This window comes from Numida meleagris, chromosome 11, assembly GCF_002078875.1.
Source record: "Numida meleagris isolate 19003 breed g44 Domestic line chromosome 11, NumMel1.0, whole genome shotgun sequence".
Classification (NCBI taxonomy): Eukaryota; Metazoa; Chordata; class Aves; order Galliformes; family Numididae; genus Numida; species Numida meleagris.
In genome coordinates this window covers 5,181,062-5,208,173 of record NC_034419.1, presented here as the reverse complement: position 1 = coordinate 5,208,173, position 27,112 = coordinate 5,181,062, and the positions used below count along the sequence as shown (strand labels likewise).

Sequence of the window (27,112 nt, the reverse complement as noted above, 5' to 3'; positions counted from 1 at the left end):
TTTTGAATTGTTAATAGAGAAATAATGCATTTTTAATAACTGCAGCTCTTGCAGTAATCCCTCGCTTGCTCATTTTACAATGTTCAAAATAGAAACAAAATGAATTATCTTGCCTTTTTCCTGTTCTAAGGGAAGTTATAGGAAGCCTAAGCATATAACGTGCTTCCAGCTAGTTATTTGTCTGTCTGTGTTCCAGTTTGCCCAAATGCCTCCTGTGTCTGCTCTTTTTTATGTTTTTGTTTGGAAATTGAGAAAACAGACCAAAAAGAATGTGTGGAGCTTGGCTTCTTTAAGTCCCTTTCTCTTTCTGCTTTGCAGTGCAGAGCCTTTAAAGTAACATACTCCAGAGCTGCAGATTCCATGAGGTGCTCCATCTTGGTTAGTGATCACCTGAATACAGATTTTGTGTCTGGTGTGAGGGCAAAGTAAAGGAGGTGACGACTGGAACCAGAGGCTTCAAAAAAAAAAAAAAAACACCTGGAACTGTGTAGTACTGCTACCTGTACATCTGTGGCTGAGCCTTGTGCTTGATATGGCCCAGGTAATCTAGTGGCCTTGCAGCTAGAACATGTGAAAACAATGCCCAGAGATGTAAGGCATTCAGAGAGAGTAAATTTGATCCTATGTTTCTTGTTGAAGAAGAATCTTTCCCCACCATTTTCCAAACACATTTTCTGTGTCTACAAAGTTCAGTTAGTACTTCAGCCTATCTATACAGGTGCTGGATATCTTATACTAACAGAATGCTCTCACTTCTGTGCACCTCAAAAATTTGCACCACTTTCACTTGAACTTCCCAGTTACTTGGCTTTTTACACCTTAACGTGTAGGCTGAGGGTAGTTTGCCAGCCAACCCTTCTTGGAAGGCTTCCTAATCTGCTGAAATTGGAGGTGGGGGAGGGGGTATTTTGTTTTTAGTGCCCTGCACCCCTGATACCACTGTAGCTGTCATCTGTTCAGCCTTTTGTGATGCAAGTTGCTGTAGGAATAGCTCCAGACAAGTTTATAATGAAGAGTGCTCATGCTTGAGAATACTCTTAATTGTTACCCGTATTTTTTTATATTGATATACTACAAGCAACTACAACTGCAGCCAGATTTGCTTACCACTAATATCTAAGAGTCTTTTGATGTGATGTGTTTGTTCATGATTCTGTGATTTCCTTGTTTTGCTTTGCATGCAGTTTTGACTGTCATTCATTGCTTTCCCCATCTGCTTTACCTTCCATGCTTCCAATATTTAATTAGATGCCCTTATCATGTCCAAAGGCCATTTTAAAAATCTTGAAACTAGAGATTTTTCTTTTTTTTTTTTTTCCCCAGTGATACCTGTGAAAACAAACAGATAATGCAAAGGATGTTATAGTACCAAAGAAATCACATCATTTTCTTGCAGTCTCTACCTGCTTAGTGTTTAATCAGCACCTCTGGGAGGTAAAAAATATTGTTCTGGAATACTTTACTTCTGTAAAATTTTAATGTGGAAGCTTTGTTTCACCAGATAATGTTGGCTTATGTGCGACAAACCATTGTATAGAAGATGATAGAAGGATTCATGGTGCTATTTCTTTTTCCTGGGCCAGTGGTAGGCACTGTAGCTATTTTGTTACCCTAACTGGCTAATGCAGACACTCAACCTTCAAGGATGCCTAGCTGGCAGATGCTTCTCTATTAGTGTGCTTTGGTTTTTATCTTTTTTTCAAGAGCATTGTGGGAACTCTTGCACACTAGGCATAGTCAGGGTAAATTGAGAACTTCTTGCTCAAATTGTGACATAGGAAAATATCTATTTTTCAGATAAATTTAGTTTTTTTGCAGCTGATAATTTTTTTTTCTGCTGATAAGCTCTATGCTGTTTGCCAGGCTTAGACAAATTGTAAATATTTCTCATGTCCCTCATATACGCATTTATAAAGACATCCCACACTACACAGCAGATGCCTCAGTCATGTGGTACCTTCCCAATTAATGATTAGTCACAGACAAAACTAGCTGCAGGAGCTCTGCTTCAGAGTCCTTTCTGCTGTTTATTTGGCTATTTGTTTTCTACAAAAAAAAAGCTGAATAGAAATTTTATTTTTAACTGAATAGCAATTGCCTAGCTGTATTACTTAGTGTACGCAAGCACTCTCTTCTTTCTAATATGCAGGGTTTTAAAAGCTTGACAGTGTTTTTTCACATTAAGCAAATGAGTGAAGCCAGAGCATCTTGCTCTTAGTTATCCTGATTTTCAAGATGAACAAAGCAAAACAAATCTGAGTACACAGTCTGTGTGAAGTCAGTGTGAGGTTCAGATGATTGCATAAGGCATCCGTGTTCATACCCTGTGGCACAGGAAAGCTGGAATAATGATGGTAAGACTTGTAATTTTCCACTTGATTCCTATGTGATCTAGTGATGCAAAAAGGGTGAATTGTGTTCACACACAGCAAGTTAATTGAAAACAATCAGAAAGTGGCAGAATTCATGAGATTTACAGTTTTGTTTGGATTTTTGTTGTTGTTTTTTTTTTCTTCCTTGTGTTCCTTTCCACCCCTCTTCTTTAGCTTGTTACTTAGTTTAAAGGAAACAATCACCCATGGTTGTGTTACTGGTAAAGAAGTGACCTCATCCAAGCTTCCTGCTCTGCCTGCATCCCTTCCTCCTCCTGCCATAAAGCACGTTATAGCATTACAGATGTAGGTATTCCAAACTGCTTCTTTAACAGCCTTTGTGCCTTCTGGTTAGTAGCACCATTCGTGATGCTGGCAACTCTGCTTGGAAACAGTTCTCTCTAATTTAAAAGAAGGAGGGGGTGGAGGGTCAAGTGGAACTCTATCAATCATCAGTACTTCTGTGTGTAAATCACCAGCACAAGGGGAATGCATCTGTTCTGCATTTGCAGTGAAAAACATGAAGTGAAATTCACTGTGAAATGTTTCTCTTTAACGTGTTAAAATAAAAACTCCGTGGCCATAGTAGACTGAGTATGTATATGACTACTTAATGTAATTTTTTGTATGGGGAAAATGGAAATTGCCCTTTTAAAACAGTCTTTGGATCAGAGTTTAACTGCTAAGTGCTAGCCTACACTCCTTTAGTTGTTATTCGTTGCATTGAAAGTCCAGTTTCTGATGTGAAATGGGCTGCCAGCTGGTATTTACAAGCAAATTGCACTGTTTGTGGATTTAAAAGCAAACAAAAAGAACAATTCAAGCTTAATTTTCCTAATGTTGTTCCCTATGATTCTGTTCCTCTGTCTCTTTTCTTTCTTGCCCTCCTCTTCCTTGGCAGGGAAGATAATGTTCTGCACCAGTTCTGCTGTCCGCCTTCGGGGTCTAGTAGTCCATCTTCAAGATAACAGAGAAGCTCGGGCTCGCTAAGTGTGCAGTCAGTGCTACATCTGTATAGTCCATCTCTCCTCTCTTACTGGTGTGTATGGGACTGAAACTTGCATGGATGCCATAGGATTCTTGTTCATATCAAGTTTGAGTTATTCAGAATGTCACAGCCATACATTTTTGCCATCAGTGCTTGGTAATCCCTTCTCCGTGCTTTTCTACAGCTCTGCTCCATGTGTCCAGTATTTAAAACATTTGCAAACTGTAAACAAACACATAAAATGCACAATTTATTTTGAAGTAAAATAAACAGTATCGTAAGTCTTTAAGTGTACTGTGCGTTTTGTTGTTGTATGTGGTCATGTGGTATGAAGGGTACAAACTAATGTGATTTCTTCTCCCCTAGTAGGATAGGAAGAGGGGCAAGCTGTTTCTTACAATCCGCATTAGGCCAAAATTTTTCTGCTATTGATCCTAGAAGTTTGCTTCAAGGCTGGGAAGCCACCAACATGGCATTTTATGCATGTTATTATATAGAGATTGTGTAACCATTGTTGCTTTGCTTTTTGATTGTTATGAATAACCAGAACATCTATGTTGTTACACAGATAAAGAGTCTATGAATGATTATGTTTCTTTGCAGTCTGTTTTCTAAGTTTGCTAGCCTGTGTTTGTCAAAGTCCCGTATGAAGCATTAGCACAAGATCGTTTCTTACATACTTCAAGTACTTAATTGATGAAAATATTTTTCTCTAAGCTGTGCACAAAGTGAACTAATTGAATGGCCCTGTAACTCCAGGCAGATAAATGTGAATGTGTCCACGTGTGCCTAAGAACAGAGACCAAGTTACCATTACCCAAAAGGCACTTTGTTAATTGCACCTTCCCAGGCACATCTTGTGGCTCTAGGATAACTGAAGGATTTCCACTGCTTGGATCTTCCAAAATTAAACCGCCTGAGCAGGTATAACTGGAAACAGATTTTCTATGAAGTGGCATTTAGTAGCCTGAAGCTAGCAGGGAGGAAAAATTGGAGGGGTGGAGGGGCTGTTTAAAATATTACTCCCAGCTCTCTGGAGCAGATGTGGTTGAGTGTAGGGTGAACAGCTCTAGCTTGTTTTGCTTTTGTTTTTTGTAGTTATATGTAGCTTTGAGGATAGAATAAAAGGAGAATCAGAATCAAGGGGAGAAACTGCAAAGGTAGCATAAGGTTCAGTCTCATCCTACATAATGTTCTTTGTTTATGATTGAAAAATTAGGTTTGATCCACTGCTTCTTAGCACGGTACCAATTTATGCTTCCTGATAAATGTTTTCTTGTGCCTGCTGTAGGTATGATCATGAGGTGTCTGAAGCCTAGGGAAGAACTTGCTTGCAGAAAGCTAATCTACCTTCATGATGTTATGACAGTTTGCCCATGCCTTTTATTCTGACTGTGCTGACTAAAGAGGACATGGCTTTTTCCATTATTTGGTGTTGAATGCACCGTAGCTTCATGTTTCCCTGTCTCTTGGTGTTGGATAAACAAGAAGATCGTTCATTCCCATTGTAAAATGTGTGAATTACAGAATGCAGGAATTATGTAGAAGATGACTGCAGCTTAATATGTTATTGGAAGTGTTCTAATGTTTGTCAGGCAGGGTAAAACACGTTTAAGTGTTGCTGACCATTTTGGCCTTTAATTGCTATAATGAGGAGTTTCTAAGAGTTGCTACCCTGAGATAGCAGCAGTAGGAATTTCTGATATTTTGATTTGCTTATCTCTCTCTCAAATGTAAACCGTAATTAACTCTCTCTGCTTGGTGCACTGAACTGGAGCACTGTAATTATTCTCTTCCATAAGGTAGGATTTGTCCAATGTTTTAATAAGTGTCTTTTATATAGTTGTACAAAGAAAAAGAAAGAAGAAAGACTACTGTTTGAATACGAAAATTAAAGCCACCAACTGTAGGTGGTGCCAGCCCTTTTGCCTTGAATGTGATTGTGGTTAATGATGGGTCTCAGGAGAAATGAGGTAGAGAAGCGATCAGTGTTATTAGCTGCAGCAGGATGTGATCATTGGTTGTTTTCTATCTGGTAGTTTTCCAGTTAAGAGAAGACAATATCATTGTAATTTGCTGGCATTTGAAACAATTCAAGTTGTTATCCACAGTATCATCGAATCCTGGCATTTACTCTGCATGGAACAGATAGAGAAGCGACCTTCTCTCGTGCTGTGAAGTCAGAAATGCGCAAGTAAACACTTTCCTATTTAAATAAGTCATGGCTGGCTTAATAAAACATGCAGTGAATTTCAGGATTTAGCGCTGGAGCCTGGAAGGGATTCCTTTTTAGTTAGACTGAGTTTAAAGTAGATGACCTAAATGCTGCACAATGTTTCCACCGCAGCCTGTGTTTTGTAAAATTCCCTTTTCCTCATCATTCCTTGATGATCTTTCAGCTGCTTTTGTGAATAGTTAACGCTGTCTTATTCCGCGTTCTAGTGTGGAAGGTGGAGAGAAATCACATCTTGCTTGTCTTCGTGCACCAAATCTTCTCAGTCGTGACCTTGAAGGGTTGAACTAAAGCTGCTGCTTTGTGGAAATTTTGTGCAAAATTTTTTCCTTTGGTGCTTCCAGGCACTCGCACCTATTAGGATCAGGAATTGTTGTTTTTCTTCTGCATTGTGGATTTCTCCTTTACAAACGCAGTCCATTCTTACATTCTTTTGATAGGTTTTGCCCAAAATAGGTGGGTGAGACCCATAGCGCACAGTTACTACTGACTCAGAGTTGTTTCCTGCTCATGCATCGCTTCCTCTCTGTGGCTCTGACCATGGGATGTTGTTCCAAAGCTCAGAGCAGATTATGCAGGTGCTTCGTGCTTGAAAGGCATGGATATTTATGCACCACTAGATGGAGCAGAGCACAGTTTGACTGTGATAAATTCAAGTCTCACCTCCCAAAGTAGTATTAAAAGTAACTCTAACTAGCAGAAGCAAAATATTTTATAACATGAGAGAAGAAATAATCCCCTGAAAAATGTAATGGGGTGTAGATCTTCACCATGAATCAAATTAAGCTTTCAAAAATTTCCCTTAGCTATTTCACCAGCTGTGTAATGTGTTATGGATTGTCACTATTTCAAGTAACGCCAGATTCATAATGAGTTAGAATTATGCACAGTCTATGGCTAAGGAAGCTCCTTAGCCATAAACCTCTTTGATCAGGAGCCCAGGAATGGAAAAAGTTTAATCTGCTGTTCAAAATGAAGCAGCATTAAAATAGCATTTAAGGTGACTCATTGAGGTCTTTGTCAAGGGTCAGGGACTTGGCTGAGTCCTTCTGAAACCTCCTGATTCATAATTTTGAAAGGACGACATTTGTATTATGTAATATTGATTTGCCAAACCCAACGTTTTGTTGTGCAGCACTGAATCCTTCTTCTCAAGCACAAACTCAGAAGGGAATTCTTGTTTTTAAAAAATTAAAAACCAAAAGTATCTACACAAACATCTGGAAGCATAGGGTATAATTTTTTTGGTGGCAGGATTATGAATATTACAAAAATTTCCATTTTTTTAATAGTAAATGAATAATTCCTGAAGTGGTGGCTAGAGGGAGCTCCAGTGCAATCTGTTTCAAAGCTTTCTCTGCAAGTAAATCGTTACAGGCAAGGCTTATTTTATTACATGAAGCTGTAGATAAAAAGGAAGGAGGAAGCAACCTATATTGATTTGCTTACTTTTAAATTCTATTAACACTGGAGATGGAGCAGTGTTTGATCATGTGGCATTACAGATTGGATATATATGCCACCATATGCCCTACAGTCAGTTTTGTTTGTATATTATCATTTATACATAGAGTCTGCTTGTATAACGTAGATAATCTTTGCCTTTCTCGAGCTGCAATGCAGAATGTGTTCCAGGGAAGCACATGTGTAGCTGTGTGCGTATGGGGTAGGATGGAAGATCCATCCGTCCTACTGTCGGATGGCTGGCAGTTGTGGAGAAAAGAGTGTAAGAACAGGACAAATGCACAGAGATACTTCTCCAAGGCTGAGGGACACTTTGGTAAGAAGCTAATCCAGAGTTGTTATCGAGTAGGCTTTCAAGTGAAAAATATAATCGCAAAAAGCATGAGTAACTCAAAACTACTGGAGAGATTTCCGTTGTCAAAGCAGCGGAAAATTTAGTTTCACTGTTCAACCAAATTAATTATAGCAATTCAGTAAAGAGTACCACGCTTCTATTTAAAGGGCATCTGGCTTTTTCCCTTCTACATGCAGGTCTGTTTCGTGTTTTCTTATAACTTCATAAAATGTGCCCAGCAGTTGCTCAGTTCTGGGTGGGGGAATGTTGAAGGCGGCACAGCTGCACAGGTTTCAGTCGCCTGCAACACTGACAGCTTGATGTGACGCAGTGGCAGTGAACTTGGTTATCTGATTTCTGTCCTCCCCAGCTTGCTAAAGGACACTCAACTTCCTTGCCAAAAGGAGGCCATGTGGCAGTGCAGGATCACCTGAATGTGCCGGGCAGTGGACTCGGTGACTGTAGGGACTGGTTCCTAGCTGCAGTCAGGGAGTTCCTCGCATTCTGGCAAGCTGTCAAAAACAGATAAAGAGGGGACACAAACGGAGTGAATCTACAAGGAGAATCAACATCTAATGAACTGCATAAGCTTTGCCTGGCTGTGCTGGGAGGAAACCCAGCCTCCTGCTCTCAGCTAAGTGACTCAGTCCTGCTGCTATTCAGTTTCCACCCAGAAATGTAGAGAACTGAGTTCGTTTGCCGATTCTTAAAAGAGACTTTGGAAACCTTCTGGGCAGTGTGGGAGGGACTCTCCCAGGGATAGGGTCATTTTGTTGTTGCTTTTTCGCAAAAGAATGAAATTACAGGCCTGGAAAGAAAGACTATCCGTAATGCCAATATTCTTTGCGTACAAAATGTATAGCAAAGATTTAGGTACTCGTTAAGGACTGATTCTATTATACATAGATGCTTATAAAGGTAGGAGGTTTTGAAGGTCCTGGTTGGTATGGCCTCTTTGCTCTGCAGTCAGTATGTTTTGCCTTGATCGCTGCTGTGAAATATGGGTGTTGCTGCTTCCCTTTGGAGTTGGCAGGGGATTTCAGAAAATTTGAAAGATTGTCTGTATTTAATAAACAAGGTGGGTAGCTGAAGTTCCAGTTACCCAAAGACTGTTTCTTCCCAACGTTGTATCTGTTTTTCCATATTCAAGTGAAAAATTGTACACAAGATACGGATTTTCATGAAAAATATGCCCCTCTTTTCTAGTGTTTTAAGTGTGTGATTTTGTTTCTACACCCATTATAGTTTTTTCTTTTCTGATCTTAATTGTATGCTTTGTTGCCTTTAGTGATTTTGGCCTATGCACTCATAGGGCAAATGCATGAAATAAACCCGATTTACAATCCATTAAAGTAAGTAGTTTTCCTAAAGAAATTATGTCACGCTTCATTAACCTCTGAATTTTTTCTAGCCCATCGCTGGAGCACGACACACCTGAAAATTGGATAGTATTAAAATCTGACTTGCTCTTTTTCTCAGCTAAACTCATCTTAATGGAGAATTCAATTAGTTGTAATTGATATTTTATGACAAGACTTTGCCAGAGGCTGCTATAGTAGAGATCATTTATCTCAGTCGGGCAGTGTTACTTAAATAATTTTGTTTTGTGATTCTAAAAGCTGTATTATTATTAATCAGATGACGAGTATTCTGATACTGGAAAGAATGGGTGAGCAGCCCGCTGCTCCATCCCATAGATGCAGCAGATGTTTCTGACAAACAAGTTTGTTTGCTCATGGCCACGAGGTGCCTGATGGAAGCAGTTCCCTGGGCTCTGGGCTTTGTTAGTGGGTGAGCTCTCAGCTGTGCCTGCTGCTGTCAGCTGACCGTGGAAGCTGCACAATTGCATTTGTTGTCTCTAGGATTCAATATTAAACTGAGGTGCTCTCTGCATGTGTTCAGCTCTTGTGAAGCGTTCTGTTTTGTGATCAGATTTACTTATTGACAATTCTTTTTTCTATTTTCTTATTTCTAATTTTGTGGCATTCAGTGAAAATGAATGCCTCCTCATCTCGCTTGTGCTGGCAGCCCCAGGCCAGGGTGCGGTACTTCAGGAGGAATCTCAGAGAGGGACAATCACCTCCCCCACCCTGCTGGCCCCTCCAGCTGCTGATGCAGCCCTGGGTACCGTTGCCTTTCGGGGCTGCAAGCGCACTGAGGCCATCAGTGGAGGCAAAGGTTTAGGTGTAAGTAAAAGCTCGTTGCTTTACTACAGATGAGGCCAAAGCACTTGTCTCAGCCACAAAACCTAGTCCAGAGATAGCTTAGCCATGAACGGGAAAATGTGACAGGCAGTTTTTATTAGTTTGCATGTAACGTGCCTTCTCTAACTTTTGAATGGTTAAAATGGGAGCTAGTAATAAAATGGTGGCTGCCATAGCCAAATGTGCATGTGTAAATGCCTAATGTGAGTGTTTCCACCAATCATTTGTTTCATCTGATTTTATGGTGCGGAAAAGGTAAATGGTCTAATACTCTCTGGATAAATCATATGAAAATGAATGGGAAAGATTCATTTAAAGCTTTCTTTTTAGGTACTTTGACTTTTTTTCTATGGTTTTTGTGTTTTGAGGGCTTCTTCAAAACAGTCTCACAGTATCATATGTATATATGTATAGCAGTTATATATGTATATATACCTGCATATACATAGCAACATCCCAAGTGTGACTGTGCTCCAGAACATACACAGCTGCATCCACCTGGCTAGCAGAACCTTTGGCCCTCTCAGATGCATCTGGCATTGCATGGTCTGATTTCTTGGTTTACACTGAAGCTGTTCTAGTTCCCACGGGTGGTACAAAGGCATCTTGAACAGACCTACTGTAAATACCATTTGGAACATAGACTGAATGTGACAATCTCTTTAGAACTCTGACTTTGTGCAGAACAAGTAGTCACCTCTTTCTGGTTTGATCTGTCTCGTCTTATGAAATTTATGGTAGTGAAAATTATTCTTAGAACAAATTTAATTTATGTACAAGGTTTCATAGAATTTGTATAAACTATGGTTTGTAAAATATAAAATTTGGTACTTTCATGCTCTGGTACTTGCATAACTTCCTCAGGTTGGGGTTCCCAACCACTGCCCATCAGCCCCTACAAAGGGACACGTTGCCCTGTGCAGAATCCCTACCTCGGCTCCGCAGTACCAGGGCTGCAGAGCCTGCCGGGTTCAGTGCCAGCTGGTACTGTCAGAGAAGGCCTCTCCATTTCTTAGCCATGCTTAAATGTCGATGTGCCTCTGTAAATTCACTCTGAGTACTTGTTACATGTAAACTGCCAGTTAGCTGAAAAACCTTGTTTCCTTTCTGTGGGCTAGACTGCTGTGTAAGTTCCCCTTCCTGGTTCCAGCAGTCACACTGCTAACCTCTCTTGTTGCTTTGCCACAGACGTGCTGATGATGTAGCCCCAGCTGCGCTTGTTTTCAGGTTCTGCAGGAGTTTGCTGCTTTCATGTTATTTCACTTACATTTGTAAGCTTTTTCTTCCAGAAACGCTTTATGCTTTTAAAACAATCTAACTCGATTTTTCAATTCAGTAGGTTTGTAGCCAACAGCAGCAAGATTACTAAAATGTTTCTGTATTTGCAGTGATAAAAAGGTTATTTTCTGTATTTAAAAGAAGTATTCTAACCTCTGGCAGACTGATAAAGTACTGCGCTGCAATTTAAGTCATTGACTCTGCCCATATGGATTTCTATGGCAATTTTCTTTTTCAGAAATGATAAAAAATATATAATAGATGCAGCTTTACTGAGTGGTAGGGAAACCGCATTGACTGTAGGTCCCTGAATCCATCTAACAGCTAGTGTAATTCAGTTCCATTTCTGGGGAAACAAAAGGGTCCTGCGCACCGATACACGGCATCCTTTCATAATCTGCTGCTCCATGTCAAATGCTGGGTAATCTAAGAAAAACATCACTGATGTGCGTAAAAGTAATCATTGATTGCAAGTGAATGTATCAAAGTACATTGAAAGTCATATGAATTCTTAAGTTGTAGTTGATGTTTCTGCACAGGAGTGCATAGCTTTGTCGTGGTGCGTGATGAATTAGCTCCGGGCAGTGCAGGCCGTGGCTCGTGCTGCCTGCAGATCTGTGCAAGGGAAGAAGGCTCTTCTTTGGGCCTTTTGTTTTTCCGTATGCATGTAAGCAGGTGCAGTATGCAAACAACAGGGAGGTGCCTGCAGCATATGGTAGTGCACAGGAAATACTTGAGCTGCAAGCTTCTCACGGAGCACTCATTCTGAACCAGGGAATTAAAATCTGCTGATGTGAGGTGGAAAAACAAATTCTTACTCTATAAACCAATATGAAACGTGGAGTGAAGAAGTCACTGCTTCACTCCTGTGATGTAGCTGTTTTACTGCTCCACGCTAAAAGATCTCTTATACTTGTAACTGTCTGTAATCATAAATGTCCTAAGTATATGTGAAAATACACCCGGTAGAATTGGTCTGCATATTTTAATGGATGAAGTGAAAAGTCTGTGTTCTCAGCATATAATGTACTCTTGCTGATTCAATGTCCTGTTCATTTTTTTTTTTTTTTAATTTCACTGTATCACTTGTGCAGAGATCTGGCTAGTTGTTTTAGAAGGGTAGTAGTAACAATATAGCTTGCAAAGGGAAACATGGTAATATACATTGTTTTAAATTACATGACTGTTTTAGTTTTCTTTTACAGCCTTTTTCTGCTATTTTCAATTTAATGATCTCAAATGCCTTGTAGAATTCTAAATTCTCGTAGAATTTAGACTTTTGTAGTTCCTGCATGATGCACAAATGGAAGCGGTAAGTTAGCTGCTCCTGACCAGAGCAGCTCAAATGAGAACTCTTAATGGACAGTAAGTTTGTTCCATCATAGTGTTGAACAAAATGCTTTCAAACGCTTTGGTTCTCGGATTACATTAGCATCCTGAACCTTTACCTCCCAGTAGATTAAACACAGATCTAGAAACTTTAATGCCTTCAGATCGAACTATGCCCAATTGGCTTTTGCTATCAGCAATGCACTATCTCTTCCTTCTTTGGAAAACCTCTATTCCCATGTTGCATATGTCAGTCAGTTTTGTTTTTATGGCTCCAAATTTGAGCTGCAAATGGTAGTAAAGCTTATTAATAAACATCTGATCCTCATGTAACTCTGGGAATAAATGTGATTTAAATGGTGGAATGTACTTCTAACAAACCCCAAACCACATCCCTGTGATATTTTAATATGAAAGCAATTCCTCTGGCAAGATATCAGCTTGAATAAAAGTGCTGATTAGATGCCCATTGGATTATAATTTCTTGGCCATTTATTGTCTAGAGGGTGGTCTCATTTTTCAGGATAAAAAGCTAGGGAATTTTTGCAGCTCCTTTGGAAGACCTACTCAAAGTCATCACAGGTGGACTGCCTAAGTGCAAGGCATCAGTGAACTCAAACTGTATGGCAAGACAGGTGAAAAGACTTAAGTATGAGGGCCACTAACTTTCATATGCTGTTGGAGGAGCAAGTCTAGCTGATGGAGTTTTTCAAAATTATTATTTTTTAATACTGTCTTTCACCGTGCAATGAATTACTACAAAACTAAAGCATTTCTTGAAAAGGAAGCCTCCCCAAGTCACCCCATTCTTAGGCTTGCAGGTTGCTGTAGGAATGTGGGCCTCAATTTTGTCTGTAAGTATAGAGTGAGTTTTATTTATTATAATTTTTTTCTTCTGTATAGAAAATCAATTTTACCTTCACAGTCTTCTCAAATTAATAAAACTAGCTGAGCTTCTTAATCTATTTCCTCATGGCTTTTATGCTCATCTTGGAAGGATTTTGTTTTCTAGACACTGTTTTTTTCTTAAAGATTTAAACTCTATTTGAGATGCCACAATTATATTTTGGTTTGGAATACATATGAAGATGAATGTTTAAGTATGTTTCTGTGCTGAAGACTCTCTAAATCATGACAGAAGCCTGTCATGCGAAGGGAGGGACATGTTCTGAAGGAGGAAAACTGAAAGAAAGCTCACGTGCATAGCTTGCACGCAGCCCAAAGTAGTTAGGTCTCCAGTATGTCAAGTAGAAAAGCGCGTTCAAAGGTTTCCTAGAGCTTTGGTTTCTCTGATTTGCATCTTTCTCTGTGGCCAGTGTTTTGGTCACTTTGCCATGCGGTGTCCAGAAGAGATAGGAGAAAAAAAAAAAACACTTTTATCAGTCAGTTCTTTAATAATCTGTTGCCTGCTTAGCCTTGTAATCCAGCTTTAACTGTTAGAGAGCTGAGGTGGTGAGCTGCTGCCTGAGGCCAGGAAATACGTGCTTGCCAACTGGGTGCTGTGCATAACCTCGAGGCCCAGCCGAACTGCACTCAGGAGCCTGCTAAGCCATTCATGCCCCCGGGGAGGAAAACTTTCTATTTCTGAGAGCAGCATTAAACATATATGTAAGTACTTTGGGGCCTAAATGGTTCACTAAAATACCCAAATCTTAATGTAAGAGAACATGAAAATGAGAAGCAAGAATTTCAGTGGTATTACTTAACATTCCTAGCCCTTCTGAATGATGCTTTTTCATGGGTGATTGATACCAGTTTTTATGTCAGAAAAAAATATTGTATCATACGAAAGAAAATATGGGTCAATTAAATCTTTCTACTTGTGTAAGTTTTTATCCTGATGACTCATGTCAATGGAGTGATGGCTAGTTCTGTCCTATTTACCACACAATTAGACTGAAGCCTCTGGAGTTCGGTAGTTCTACTTTCAGATCTGTGGTGTAGACATGCTACCACAAGACAGGTTTAGTGAATCCAATTCCAATGCAGCTACCAGAAGCATTACAGGTGTCCTGGGATGTTGTGCCTTCCGGTGGGTGGCTGGAAGCAGTGGGTAAGAGTAGCTGGTCCGGTGCCTGCTGTCTGGCAGTGCTCTGCTGAGGTGACGTATGGGAGCGAGCTGAGCGTGCTGCTCTGCCTTCAGCTCCTGCATTGCACTAGCATGGGACGCAGCTGTATGGCTGACAAATGACACTCCATCCAGGACAGACATGATGCCAGAGCTTCTAGCTGTATTTCCACCAGATTCCTCCTAATTTCTGGGAGGAACCTGCTATCATTAGTTTCTGATCCATTATATTTAATGTAGAGTTTCCCACAGCTTGTTCTTTCAGGGCTGTTTGGCTGTGTAAGAAAAGCAAACACTGAACTGCAAGCCACTGATCCCTTTAGCTTGGGGCAGTTCTGAGGTTTGGGGGAATGGTGGTTTGGCAGACCCCTGGGCAACGCCAGGCTCCGCTAATGAGTGGGAAGCCAAGGTGATGTGCTGAGCAGAAGTTAGAGAAGGGAAGCTAAAATGATCACAAATGTTACTTTGGTACTTTTTTGTTAAGCTCTATGTTAAGTAACTTCACGATATTGTGAGTCACTGAGCAGAGGCAGGGTGATGCAGCCGGCTGTGCACTGTTGAGCGACATCACAGAGAGATGTGTGATACCCTCCAGTGCATGTCATGAGGTGCTGGTGGCTAACTTGCAGCTAAAGCAGGCCAGCTGGCATGCTAGATAGCCAGGAGTCCTGGCAGTGCTCAGAGAAATGACTCTGGGCAAGTTCATACAACGTCATCAGTTTCAGTGAAGAAAACTGAACACAATGTGATCCCGATGAAATGCATACAATCCAGAGCAGCTACGGTGTGAGGTGGAGCTTAATTAATGTACCATGCATTACCCTTCCTAATGCATGTGTTTTTACAGACGTCAGTAGGGATAAGAAGAAAAAAACAAATATTTAGACTGAATTGATTAAAAATAATTTAAAAACAATAAAAAAACAGAATATGAAGGGATGCTTCTGGCAGAAGGTTGTTTGATGACTAATGTAATGGCTGGACATCTCAGTTCCATTTCTGTAGAAGCATGTTCTGGCCAAGAATGTTCCTTTGGTTACCTTCTTCTGGCCTGCTGCGTGTAGATGCTTTGGCTGTACCTACTAAGGGGAGTACTGGGATACAAACTGTTCATCACGAATGTCTTCAAGAAGGGGTAAATATTTCTATGTAATGAAGTTGCATTAGGGAATACAAACAATTTGGTCATTCTTTGTATGTGGAATATCACATCATTAGGCTGCAATGAAAAGGTTGGCCTTTCTTCTGTGTGCTGCTAGTTTGTACAAAGAAACTGTGACAAGCAGCAGTTATTCATTGAGCAATATATAGCAATGTCTTAAATTTTTAATATATTGTTCTGCATTCCTTTTCTCAGCGTTGGAAAGAGGCAATACCGTGCTGTTTCTAGCACTGGGGATTTGATAGAGCTCAGAACTATCTTTTCCCCCACACACCATCCAGAGTTAACATTTACTGTCAGCATATCTTTGTACGTACTAGGACGCTCCAAATTAATTTCACTTTTTAGCCAAAAGATGACATATTTAAGCAATTTTTACTTGGGATCAAGCTGTGGATTTTTCAACTACAGCTATTTAATCTGTCATTATTGTATATCTTCATGCTGGAACATCTTGGCTTTTCTCAAATTGGTAATTTTTCTGACTGTTTACGCTATGCCTAATCACTATATGTAGTTATTTGTAGTCTCTGACACCGTTAAGATAGGTAGTAGCACGATCTCATTTATTCTCTGGTTAACTGAGTCCAAAGTGGTTGCAGCCATCCGCAGTGATGGAAATGGATTGTGCCTACCTGAGCTTAGAATTGAACCTGAAGGGCTGGAGATTGCCCACGGGACCTCGGGAAGGGAGGCAGCCATACCGAGCTGTCACGGCATGGAGACTGGCACAATGCGATCCACTCAGCTTGGTAAGAGCCTCCATATAACTTTGTGCTCAGTCAAGGTCATTTAACAAATACTCTGCAGAAGGCTCATAGCACAGACATGGTGCCGGATGACTGCAGCTCCTATATTCTGCTTTATCTAGTCTCAGCAAGAGCATTTACTGTGTGGTTCTATTACACTGGTGCTTGCTGAGTTCACATTGACATCTTTCTTATAAATATCGTAATGATTTACGTTGTCACTGTTCCACACTGAGGCACAGAATAGTTTAAAGTCTTTCTAATATTGTATCTTAGATCAATAACACTCCTTGTTTATTATCAGAACTGAAGAAAGCAGGACTTCAGACTATTGATTCTTTGAGGTATTCATTTTCTACCTTCTCTATATCTATATGGTGTCAGGAAACCCACGCTATGCAGTTTCACAGGTAATATTCACTAACTGTGACTCTACCTATCAGGAATCAACAGTCTCTTTGATCACAAGAACAAAAAGAAAATGAAAAGACCTCCCCCCCACCCCCACACACACATGCATACACAAAAACCATGCACAGAACTTGTAATGGCTCAAGGTATAGAGAAAATAATTTTGTGCTTTCATTAAACTTGGTAAAGCGTTTTAGAACATGATCTTCTAAATAGATGCTAGGCATCTTTTATGTTCAGGTTTGCTCACTACACAACGTTAACAGTCAACACGTATATGCAGTGCTAATAACAGGTGTAATAGCCCATGGCCTTGTTTTTTGCTTCAGGGTGGAATTCTCAGAATTGTATTTAATATTTGTGTCTTTGGAAACCTAAATTCTATTGGGTAGGACAGCAATTGTCTGAATTTTAGACCGATGATTCCTTGGGAATATTTGTTTACTCCTTCAAAATACACTGCAGAAGTGGTTATTTTGTGGTAGTTGTATTTGCTTAGATCTTGCATCTTTAATTCAGGAGCCATACATATCTGTATTTCATATAACTCGGCCTTGAAAGAGGTGGTTGCTACCAGCAGTTTACACCCATTTTTCAAGTTTCATGCTGACCGTGTTGGCTCCAAATAATCCGACTGAATTGTAGCCCTCTGTGCTAGCTTTAGTTCCAGTTCATGCAAAGATTCCTCTGCCTTTTCTCTAAAATGTCAAGGGCTTGTATGAAGATGTCATTCAACTGACTCATCAGTGGCATTGGTGCAGATTTCCTCTGCTCCCTACCCAGAAAAGCCTTGCAAACTCCATGGAAACAAACACAAAACCGCTTACAGGGCTGCTCACAGCTCCCTGATCATGCTGGATTGCTCTGCAGTAGGTTTTCTTCTGTTTGGTAGTGGTCTAAGTCTCTTAGTTCAATTTTCAGCCACTTCTTTGGGCAAATACAGACAAGTATAGTACGATTTTACAGTATGTTTTAATAGCTTTATCTTTAGAATATGGATTTTTTTTTCCTGAAGGACACATGTACTGAATTTTTCAGTTCATTCCAGTATGGATGAACAAATAGGATTGTTAGGTTTGCCTGGTTTTTTTCTTTATAACTCTGCAATATTTTGTTCATATCCAGTTAATTAAAAAAAAATACCAAAACAAAACCAACCATAACCCTCCTTATTTTAAAGTAACCCAAAATAGATTTTTTTCTCTGATAGATTTTCTTGAAGCAAGCAATCCTGAAACTGCTTTGTGTAAATGAGCTGTTTAGTTTGCTGTAGCATAGTGGTACTGTGTTCAGGTTTCAGGTTTCTTTTATGTTTTAAATTAATTTTCCATCTTGGTACAGTATTCAGAAAGAAACCAAAGGCTTAAACGTGATTTTAGGTATAAAGAAAGAAGAGGAGCAGTTGTGTGATTGCACTAAGAGTATTCTGTAGATGTGTGGAGAATTAACTGGTTTTATGTACCCCAAAATCCAGATGTCTCAGTAGGTTGTACACCTAATTTTTCCCATCTCTGCTGGCTTTTTTTCTTGGCTGTGAAGCTTTGTTCCACGTGTTGTCAGCCTGCTCCTGAGACTTCCCACAAAGGCGACCTGGACTGCTGGTGCAGGTGACCAGGTTAAGGGTTCTGCTGCAGCTTTGCCTGGGAGTGCAGCTCACCTCAGCTTAATTCTTGGTTTCTTTCTTGCTCTGCAACGGTGATCTATTTGGTTCTTCCCATCCAGTGACTTCTGTCCAGTTTAAGTAGCCTTTCCTGCGTTTGATGTTACTCTTATATCTAATCTTCACATCAGGAAGCCAGCCATAAGCCTTTCCCCATCGAGCTGCTTGGAATCTGGCTGAAGAAGTGAACTGTATGTGGACGGAAGTTCTCTAGCACAGAGCCCTTACCAGGCTGGGCAGTGCTCTGCCCGGAACCCTGAGCAGCCCTGGCACTGCCCAGCACCCGTTGGATCTGCTGGGCGTGAGCGTGTTGGCAGCTATCATGGCTCTGTTGCCAGCTGCCAAATTGATTAGATCTGTGGCGTTATGTATTGGGGCTTCTTAACTGCAGTTACCAGGTGCATAAACACTAACGGCACAGCACAACACTGCTGGCAGCAGCAGGGGAATTTCTGGAAAACTCTCTCAGTAAATACAGGCCCTATTCGCCATGTTTGGGGACGGCCTCAAGATGGGCATTTTTACTGTGGAAACAGAGCTCTCTTCTGTGTGTTCAGAAAGATCTGCATCTCCTGACACTGAAGCACGCATTTGTTGGGGAGCCTTCCCACAGGGGGCCTTCTCCAGATGGAAAACAAGGTATTTCTAATGAAGCTGTAATCCTGCTCCTTGTGATTGTGCGAGGAGTCCCCGAGGTCACGACATGCTCAGTGTCACTTGGCACAATCAAGGCTGCTCTGGGTGGCGGCTAATCAGCGAGGCCTTGTGTCATTACCATCTCTTCGTTATGCACGGTGCATTGTCGCCGCGCACAGAGTCTCGTCAGCATTTATTTATAGTAACAAGGGCCAGAACTGTTCAGAGAAGATTTCTGAATCTGTGCTAATAGCGAGGCAGCAAGTCCATCCGGTGAGCAGGCTGGCACTTGGACAGCAGATTGTTAAGCAGTAAACTTGATTATAAGGAAATTAGGTTCACCCTTTCCAATTGTTAAACAAACAATGAGCCACAAAGCTGGCACATGTAAACCACCCCTCAAAGTGCACTGCTATTCACAGATCCTGAACTCTGAGAGCAAACAAATTACAGGGTGGGAAAAGCTCCTCGCGTCTATTTTAAATCTATGCCGGTGCTGCAGTTTTTTGGGCAACGTGGCTCGTTTCCATTCCTGTGCAGCTGATTCTTGTGCAGGCTGTGCCCACGGCTGCCTCCTCTCACACAGCCCTCTTGTTTGTGTAACCATACTCATAATCTTGGTATCAAAAGTGAAGGTTTGCAATTGATTTACAAATGACCTCTGTAAATACAATGAATGCAAATGTAATGCTAATTGTAGGAATGTCCATAACCTTACACATCCATGACTGTAAGAGAAGTTGACCTATGGCAGTTTGAGTAAGGGATGTAAATGGATAAGTAACAACAACAGTTTAAAATGGTACCTAACATGATGGTGGAGAGTTCATTGTGAGGCTTTGGCTAATATCTTCTTATAGCCTGTGGAAATGCTGTTTTCTTTTTTCTCCCAATAATTCTTTGGGAATTATTGCAGCAACTGTAGTTGCCTTTCTGGGGAGAGAACAAGAAGCCCAAGGATTTGAAGGCTGACCGTTCTGTTAGTAAATGCACACAAGAAATCTGTTGCCTGGTGTGAGAGAGGTCACCAGGAGAGCAGAATACAAGAACAAAATCAAACAAGAGTCTCACAGCAGGGCTTCACCCAGCTCCCTGTTCTGTGCCACTGTTATTTTTGCTTAGCAGATGTGCTGTGGATGAAAGCAAAGTGGCCATGAGCACGTACTGTAAGCTGCACAGCTCTGTTCTGTGATTGTGATTTGGTTGCGCGCCGTCCTGTTCTGTGGTTACTCTTAGCCAGTAGGCCTTGGGGTGAGGACACTTTTTGGATCTTGAAATCGCATACCTAAATCAAGGATCAACTTCTCAATGTGCTGAAGGGCAGCATGTGCTCTGGGACAGGTTCCAGCAAACGTCACGCAGGTGTGTCTGCTGTGGAACGGCCTCACAGCTCCAAGGATGTTTGCATGGCCTGAAGATTTCAACAGAGTAAAGCTTTTTGGCATTTCGTAAGGAAGTCTGTACTACTTGCTTATGTTGGTTTATTGCAAGGTTCTGCTGTGCTGACACAGGTGGATTGAGCTGAGATTTTATTGCTAGTGCACACAGTGCAAGATTAAAACAGAAGACAGGTTCTGGAAATGTTTACTGTAATGGTGCATGCAGTACAACTTGGTCAGTAGCCAAATTTTGTCAGTCACATTCAATCACTTTTTGCCTAAAGACGCTTCTTTAATTCCCCTTTCTCTAGTGAGTCGGAAATATCTGCTGGGTTTTTTGTATGTTTGTTTGTTGTTGTTGTTGGTTTTTCTTGCAACTATATTTAATGTCACACTAGGTACTATAAAATGGCTGTAAAAATGAAGATAACATAAAGTTATTAAGTGGTTGAGTTTTATAGACAATTTTTTAAATTGCTTTTAATACTTTATAATTTTATTCTTTTGCTGTCATCTCAGGACCTCACTGGAAACGGGAAGCAGCGTCTCCACCGATCCGCTCAGGTACTGTAGTAACGCAACTGTTAATTTTAGCTTTAAAATAATAGCAGTGTACTACAACCTACATCAGCTATGCAACACAGAACTTTATCTTACAGTGTGTAACCAGTAAAGGCATTGACTAAGCATTCAAGTTCTTCTGTTTTGAAGCGGGGATCACTCTTTCTTCCAGGGTTTTCAACTTAAAATTCAGTTCTGGTTTAAACACTGTGGTTTTGCTCTTAGAGGACCACGAAGGACAGGGAGGGTGTGCTTGTGCGTGCACATGGGCAAACCATCTCTCTCAGATTTTTTATAAACCTATGTTATGCTAAGAAGATCTGACCATCCTTGGTAGTTCAATAACAGCACTCATTTTGTTTAAATGTTCCTTGTTTTTTCATTGCTTAACATTTTCATACATTCATCACGTGTAAGAGGTAAGAGATTACTGCCACATGAGTCATCACAGTGACTGGAATTTTACTTTGATCACTCAGCTAAGAAAAAAATGCTATTATTGTTAACATTGCATATCAAATGGGCACCTTGCATGTTTTATTGTCATAGCTGCACATTAAAGAGTGGATCACTCATGAGCTTCCTTTGGTTAATTTGGGGCAAAGTGCTTTTCTCTCAAATCGACAGTTGTTGGGTAGATGCCTCCCTTTCCAAGGTGTTTGTTTTCAAGGATGCGAACTTTTTCACATTGTGTGGTTTTAAGTTTGCTTGGACAAAAAATTATTGGGAACTGCTTTGTTTCCCCTAATGCAAATGTATGGGCCTTCTCTCTATCGTTTATCTCCCAGTGTATGATATTCTGAAACTGAAGTGCATGCCTTACTATCATTTCCTAAAAAACGCACACAAGCCCCTATGGGTAATATTATCTTTGTCTTCAGCTCAGCGTAGTCACACTGGATGATATCCAGATTTGACTGCAGTGTTGTTCCCACGCAGTCTGATGGCACACTGTTTCTTTGTGTGGCAGGACGATGCAGGAAACAGTCAGCTTTCCCCTTCCCTCCGCCCTTCAGAAATCTTACTTGAGCAAGAACATCATATAGCTGGTTTGTGACTTACCTGGTTCTGGGAACCTTATCCCAGAGAACAGTATTGCTGCCATCTTTACTCCGGGCTAGACAAAACTTTGTGACAGCAGCAGGTTTTATTACAATGCCTTTCCTTATAATTATTTTTTTTCTGTGGGAGGATGTCATTGAGGGAGATGAAGAAGAATTGGGGAGACATAAGAAGTAGTTGAATTTGATGGGGAAGTGTATAGCTTTATAGTTTGATTGAAAATACATGTTTATCTAGAAAATGTAGTGATTTAATCATTTTAAGTTGCTAAGCACTGTAAAAACCTGTGAATATTTTCTTTTTTACATCATTTTCCCAAAAATGAAGCTGTGATACATAGTATCCACCAATACGGCCGCTGCCCTTGCTGCACTGCCCCGTAAACCATAAAGTTTCATGCACACCGTTAATTTCGATGGCATTGGTCTCATTAGTATGCATTCAGTGGGTTGCACTCTTTTCTTAAGCCTGTAGCAGAGTGATGCAGGCTGGTATGGAATCCTTGATTGCACTTCTTTATATTTCAAACAAAAGTTTATTATTCTAGCTTATATTCTACCTTCTATAAAAAAAAAAAAAAAAGAAAAAAGCTGCAAGTTAGTAGAGGTTTTGAGACTTCCCTCTTTATCCCATGCACTTCTACAACACCTCTGTGTTCAGACATTTCTTATGCTAATGCAAATAAATGATTTTGAGAATACATGTTGTTTTACAGAACTGTCTTTATAAAAATTAATTTGGCAGTAAATGTATTTGCATCTGAAAGGTCCTTGTACATTTTGAGAACAGGAAAGAAATATCTTGTAGTTACCAAAGGAGAGTGTGAAAATTCTTAACTATGAATGAAAAAATTTTACGATGTTTAAAAACTTTCAAATAAAACAATCATAGAGGAGACATTAAAGAACCTTCCAGATGTCATCAACTGAAACAGTGATCTTTTCCAAGAGTAAAATAACAGCGTGAAAAAAAAAAGAAAAAGCGTGTAAAGTCTGACTTCAGTAGGTTAAGTAAGAATAAGCCTGTTCTGAAGCTGTGATTAGACAATATTCAAGGGAATTATTTTTAAGCAAAATTAAAGACTTCTTTTAACTGAATGTAACAAAAATGAGCACATTTTCTTTTGAATGACCTATGAACCAGAAGGTACCAATATGAAACCATCTAGTGTCCTATCAAGCAAATAGTATTTTCTAGGCTATTTTTCTTGCATCATGCTTATCAAGTTCCAGTCTTCATCAGCAAGGTAAGTTTTGCCCAATTAAAACCACTCTTCTAGTTCTTGGCTTCTCTGGAACATTATAACCTGGGTATCTTATTTTGTTAAATTTCACTTGTGCATGGATTCCCCACCTAACAGATTATTCATTTCCCCTGGATTTGTTTAGGCTGCACTTGTATTCTGTCAATTGGAAAGTTGTACAGCTGGGAGATAAGAAAGGAGTCCAGTGTTGTGAAGAATAAAGGCTAATGTGGAAAAGGGCTTATGTCCATTAAGAAGAGAAAAACCTGTACAAACCGGCATGCTATATGTATGTGTACTATGTTTTGCACAAATCTTTTCATACTGCATACAGTACATTTTCAGGATGTTTTGAGTTGTCCACTCAGCTTTCAGCTGCTGTCTGAAAAGATTTGGATTTCTGACTCAATGAGAGTCTTCTGTAGTATTATCACACCTACTTCAGATGCTCAGATTTTTGTGGCCTGTCTATCATCTTCTGTAACAGAATGACCAACTAGTGTTGGTCTGTTTAAAGAGCAGACATTCAGAAACAGAGCAGCAAATTTCTTACAATTCTCATGAGACTTTGGCAATTTCAAAAGGATTAGTAACCAAGAATGAAGAATAATATCAAGTGGCAATTAGTATTAATTTGTGGGGAAGCTGTATAAATCTGAGATCACTTTGAAGCGAAATAACTAAGTTATCAGATCACATGTAGGCAGCCAAGCTTCCTCTTGAGTAAAGAGAAGGCAGGGGGAACTCTTGTTTCTTCCCTGATTCTCTGCACATCTCAGTGAAGTGCATCCCCATCGCATCTGGGTGTTACAATGGTGCAGCAGAGCCCAAAAGCTCTGTTTGTGTTTCCCTTTCCATTTTCCCCAGTCAGGAAGGGATCCTTGCTGATGTGGCACCCAGAAATGCATCAAAGGTCCTGAAGGAGAGGTCTGGTTTTGCCAAGCCTTTAACATGAAAACTTCCCTTACTTTTCTTTTTTTAGGAGCAACCTAGGAAATCTTCCCATTCACTTGCACATGGACAGTATTTGTTTTCCACTATCAAGAGAGGGTTGCAGCATACAGGGGCTGTATGTGCTGCTGTATTCTATCAGCTGAGGCCTTCAAGCATACCAGGAGCTACTGCAGCGGCTGTTCGGTTGCACAAAATCTATAGATGTTATCTATACTTCGTACAATCCTTGCTCCTTAATGCGGTGTGCACAATGAATGTCATGGAATTAGTATGGGAACTGCATGATCTTATTCTCATGACATGCTTGAGCTCCGCAACCTGTGAATCATTGGCTTGAAGTTCTTGTCTGTGGCTATGGAAGTATCCCATCAGGAAGGACTTAGGGAAACAGCTCTCTTGCTGCAGGCTTACTGTTTCTGTACTCTGTAAGTAGGCAGAAACAATATTTTTCCACACAAGTAAAATATTTTCAGTATTCTTCCTGTCATATCATGATAAAGGGTGAAAGTAAGTAAAGATGTACAGCATTTGAATGTATTTTATCAAGAGTTAAAGATTATGTAGCTAGACAAGCTGATTTTCCTGCAGTGACTTTATAGTGGGTTTATTTTATCCAACACACTTCCTCATCAGCGGACAGTTTTACTTCAGCCTCCCAGGTTGCCAAGGCAGCCATCCCTAAATCTGGGACTTTTGCTGTATGTTTTATCTTGCCTTTTTTATTTTAATGGCTGATTTTGAAAGAGTTGTCAGAGCCTTCAGTGCACTGCTGCCAGAGCTGCCTCTCCTTAGCAAAACTCTAAATGACTACAAACATTTTCAGCGTGCTGCTCACTTATGGTACCATGCCGAAGCTGCAGCTCAGCCAGAAATTACTGCCCTATTAGGCCTGGGAATTCTAAGTCAAGGCTTGCAGTAAATGCCTTTCTGAAAGAACTAGTTTTATAGTGGCGTAAGCGTGAGGTGAAGCTTAATTTTCTTTGTCGATTTCCTATGGAAGACAAGTGAAAATGAAGACTGTGTTGAGAACATGGTGCTTTTCATTTGCAAAAGCCCTAATTAGCATTTTGTCTGCATGCAGTGCAGTATAATCAGTGCTGGTTGCTGTCAGAAAATTCATGGGTACGTAGCTTTATCTCACTAGAAGTCCAGTATTTAGGAGCAAGCAATTAAGGTGACAAAGAGATTTTTTTTTTCCAGTAAAATGTATGATGGAGAAAAATTGCTTTGCAATGTGAATAGTCAAAGGATGTGTTTTCTGAGAAGTCTCGCTTCGGGATCAAATCTTTGGACGATGTCTCATGAGGTTAACTTTCTCTGTATGGCTTTCCCCTTCTTCCTTGATCCCGAGAATGGCTGGTTTTGGTTGTGGAGCAAGGCCTTCCTTGCTGCTTTGGGGTGTTTCTTGAGAAATCTCAAGAAATTCAGGCAGAAGAATGTTCAGCTAGGGAAAGTCTCGAAGGTAAACCTTTTTGGCCATCCATTTGTTCTGAAAGAGGAAAAGGTTTCCGTGTTAATTTCTTGGTCCATTGCAAGCGGTACCTGCCATCAAACACCACCACAATGGGAAAGTGCCATCTCAGCCAAAGCTCAGCAGCAGGGAGACTGGGGAGGGCTGGCGCTCACCAGCAGGCACAGAATCCCAAAGGGCTTTCGCTCAGTTCCCTTTCAAACAAAACTGTCCCTTTAAAGCAGAGGCTGATATCAGGGATGGAACACTGGGATGGAAGATTTTGATATGAAAATGTAACATTTAGCTCGATGGTATCACTTTCTGGAAAACTGCCAAGATACTGAAGCCCCAGAGAACTGGAGAGCAGGAAGAAAGTAGGCTGGAAATCTCATAGTGTGTCATATTGTTAGGGGACTGGCTTATTAAAAGCGAGCAATTGTTTTCTTAGGAATCACTTCAACAGTGCTGCTGGTGTGAAAGAAGCCACAGGGAGCAAGTGCAGGCACCAGGCAGGAGCTGTGGACTGTTCTTAAGGGAATTTTTTTAAGGAATTTCTTTTAAAGATCCAAATCAAATGCACTTTTTTGCTTTTCATGCAAGGTGTTTCTTCGTGATCAGTTCATTCCACCACTCATCCCATACTGTATAGTGTTTCTTAGGAAGTACAAGAAATTGTGACATGAAAACGTTTGATTGTTGTTGCCTAAGCATAAATACATCTAAATAAAAATCAGCAGATTCTCTAAAGAATCAAAGAAGCAGGTAACTTCCAACTTTGTTTCCGGCAACCTCCCACAACTGCATTTTAGGGTGTTGCAAGGTGCTTGTGGCACTAAGCGGTGACAATGAGGAAAGCCAGACCCAAAGGGCCCTGAATTACCACCTTGCGTGGGCCAGTGTGCCTTGAGTGCGCCTGCACTCGCAAGGGGCTCCGGCTAAGCCTCAGTGGTATGGTTGTCCTCTTTTTAAACAGTGTTAAGACGGTAAAAAACACAACAAAAGAGGGGTTTGGTTTTGTTTCAGATGTTTCCTTGGGTTCTGGTCTTGGTTCTGTTGCTATTTGTGTAGAATTCCTTCCCTCCTCTACTGATAGCGAGCAATACCCTCAGTGGCTGGCTCCTATGGGTGACTTTCAAACCTCAGCAAAGTGCAAACACCCAGACTGTACTTTCAGGAGGGGTGAATCTGGCAGTGCAGCAGGCATATGACCTGGTCAGCGTCCAGCAATGCTCGTGTGCTTTGCTTTGCTTCTAAAACCATCCCGTGTCACTCAGTCCTGCTCGCAGCGGTAGCTTCTGCCCGGGCACCTCGCAAGGAGAGAACCTGCGCTCTGGGATTGAGGGCAATGGAAAAGTGGGAGATCTGGCTTGACATCTTTTATTAAAGATAGAACATCCGTTTGGACTGCTGTCTTCTCAGAACAAAAGCAGTCCGCTTTTAGCACGTCTGGCCGGAGATCCATAGAATAGATTCGAAGCACAAGCCGCGGCCGTCGGCAGACGCCGCCAAGTGCCCGCTCCCCGCGGGCCGGGGCTGCCCGGCAACGCGCCCCGCAGAGCTGCCTGCGCCGGG

At 40.8% G+C, this 27,112-nt stretch overlaps 1 protein-coding gene across 4 annotated transcripts in view; it reads left to right on the top strand.

The window, feature by feature from the left end:
* IQSEC1 (IQ motif and Sec7 domain 1) overlaps positions 1-27,112 on the top strand; it is a 323,384-nt gene that overhangs the window by 152,294 nt on the left and 143,978 nt on the right. For all 4 annotated transcript variants that reach the window (XM_021409295.1, XM_021409294.1, XM_021409292.1 and 1 more), the window contains one exon: positions 20,787-20,831. In XM_021409295.1, coding sequence (XP_021264970.1) covers positions 20,787-20,831 — 45 coding nt within the window. The remainder of the gene's footprint in view (positions 1-20,786; positions 20,832-27,112) is intronic.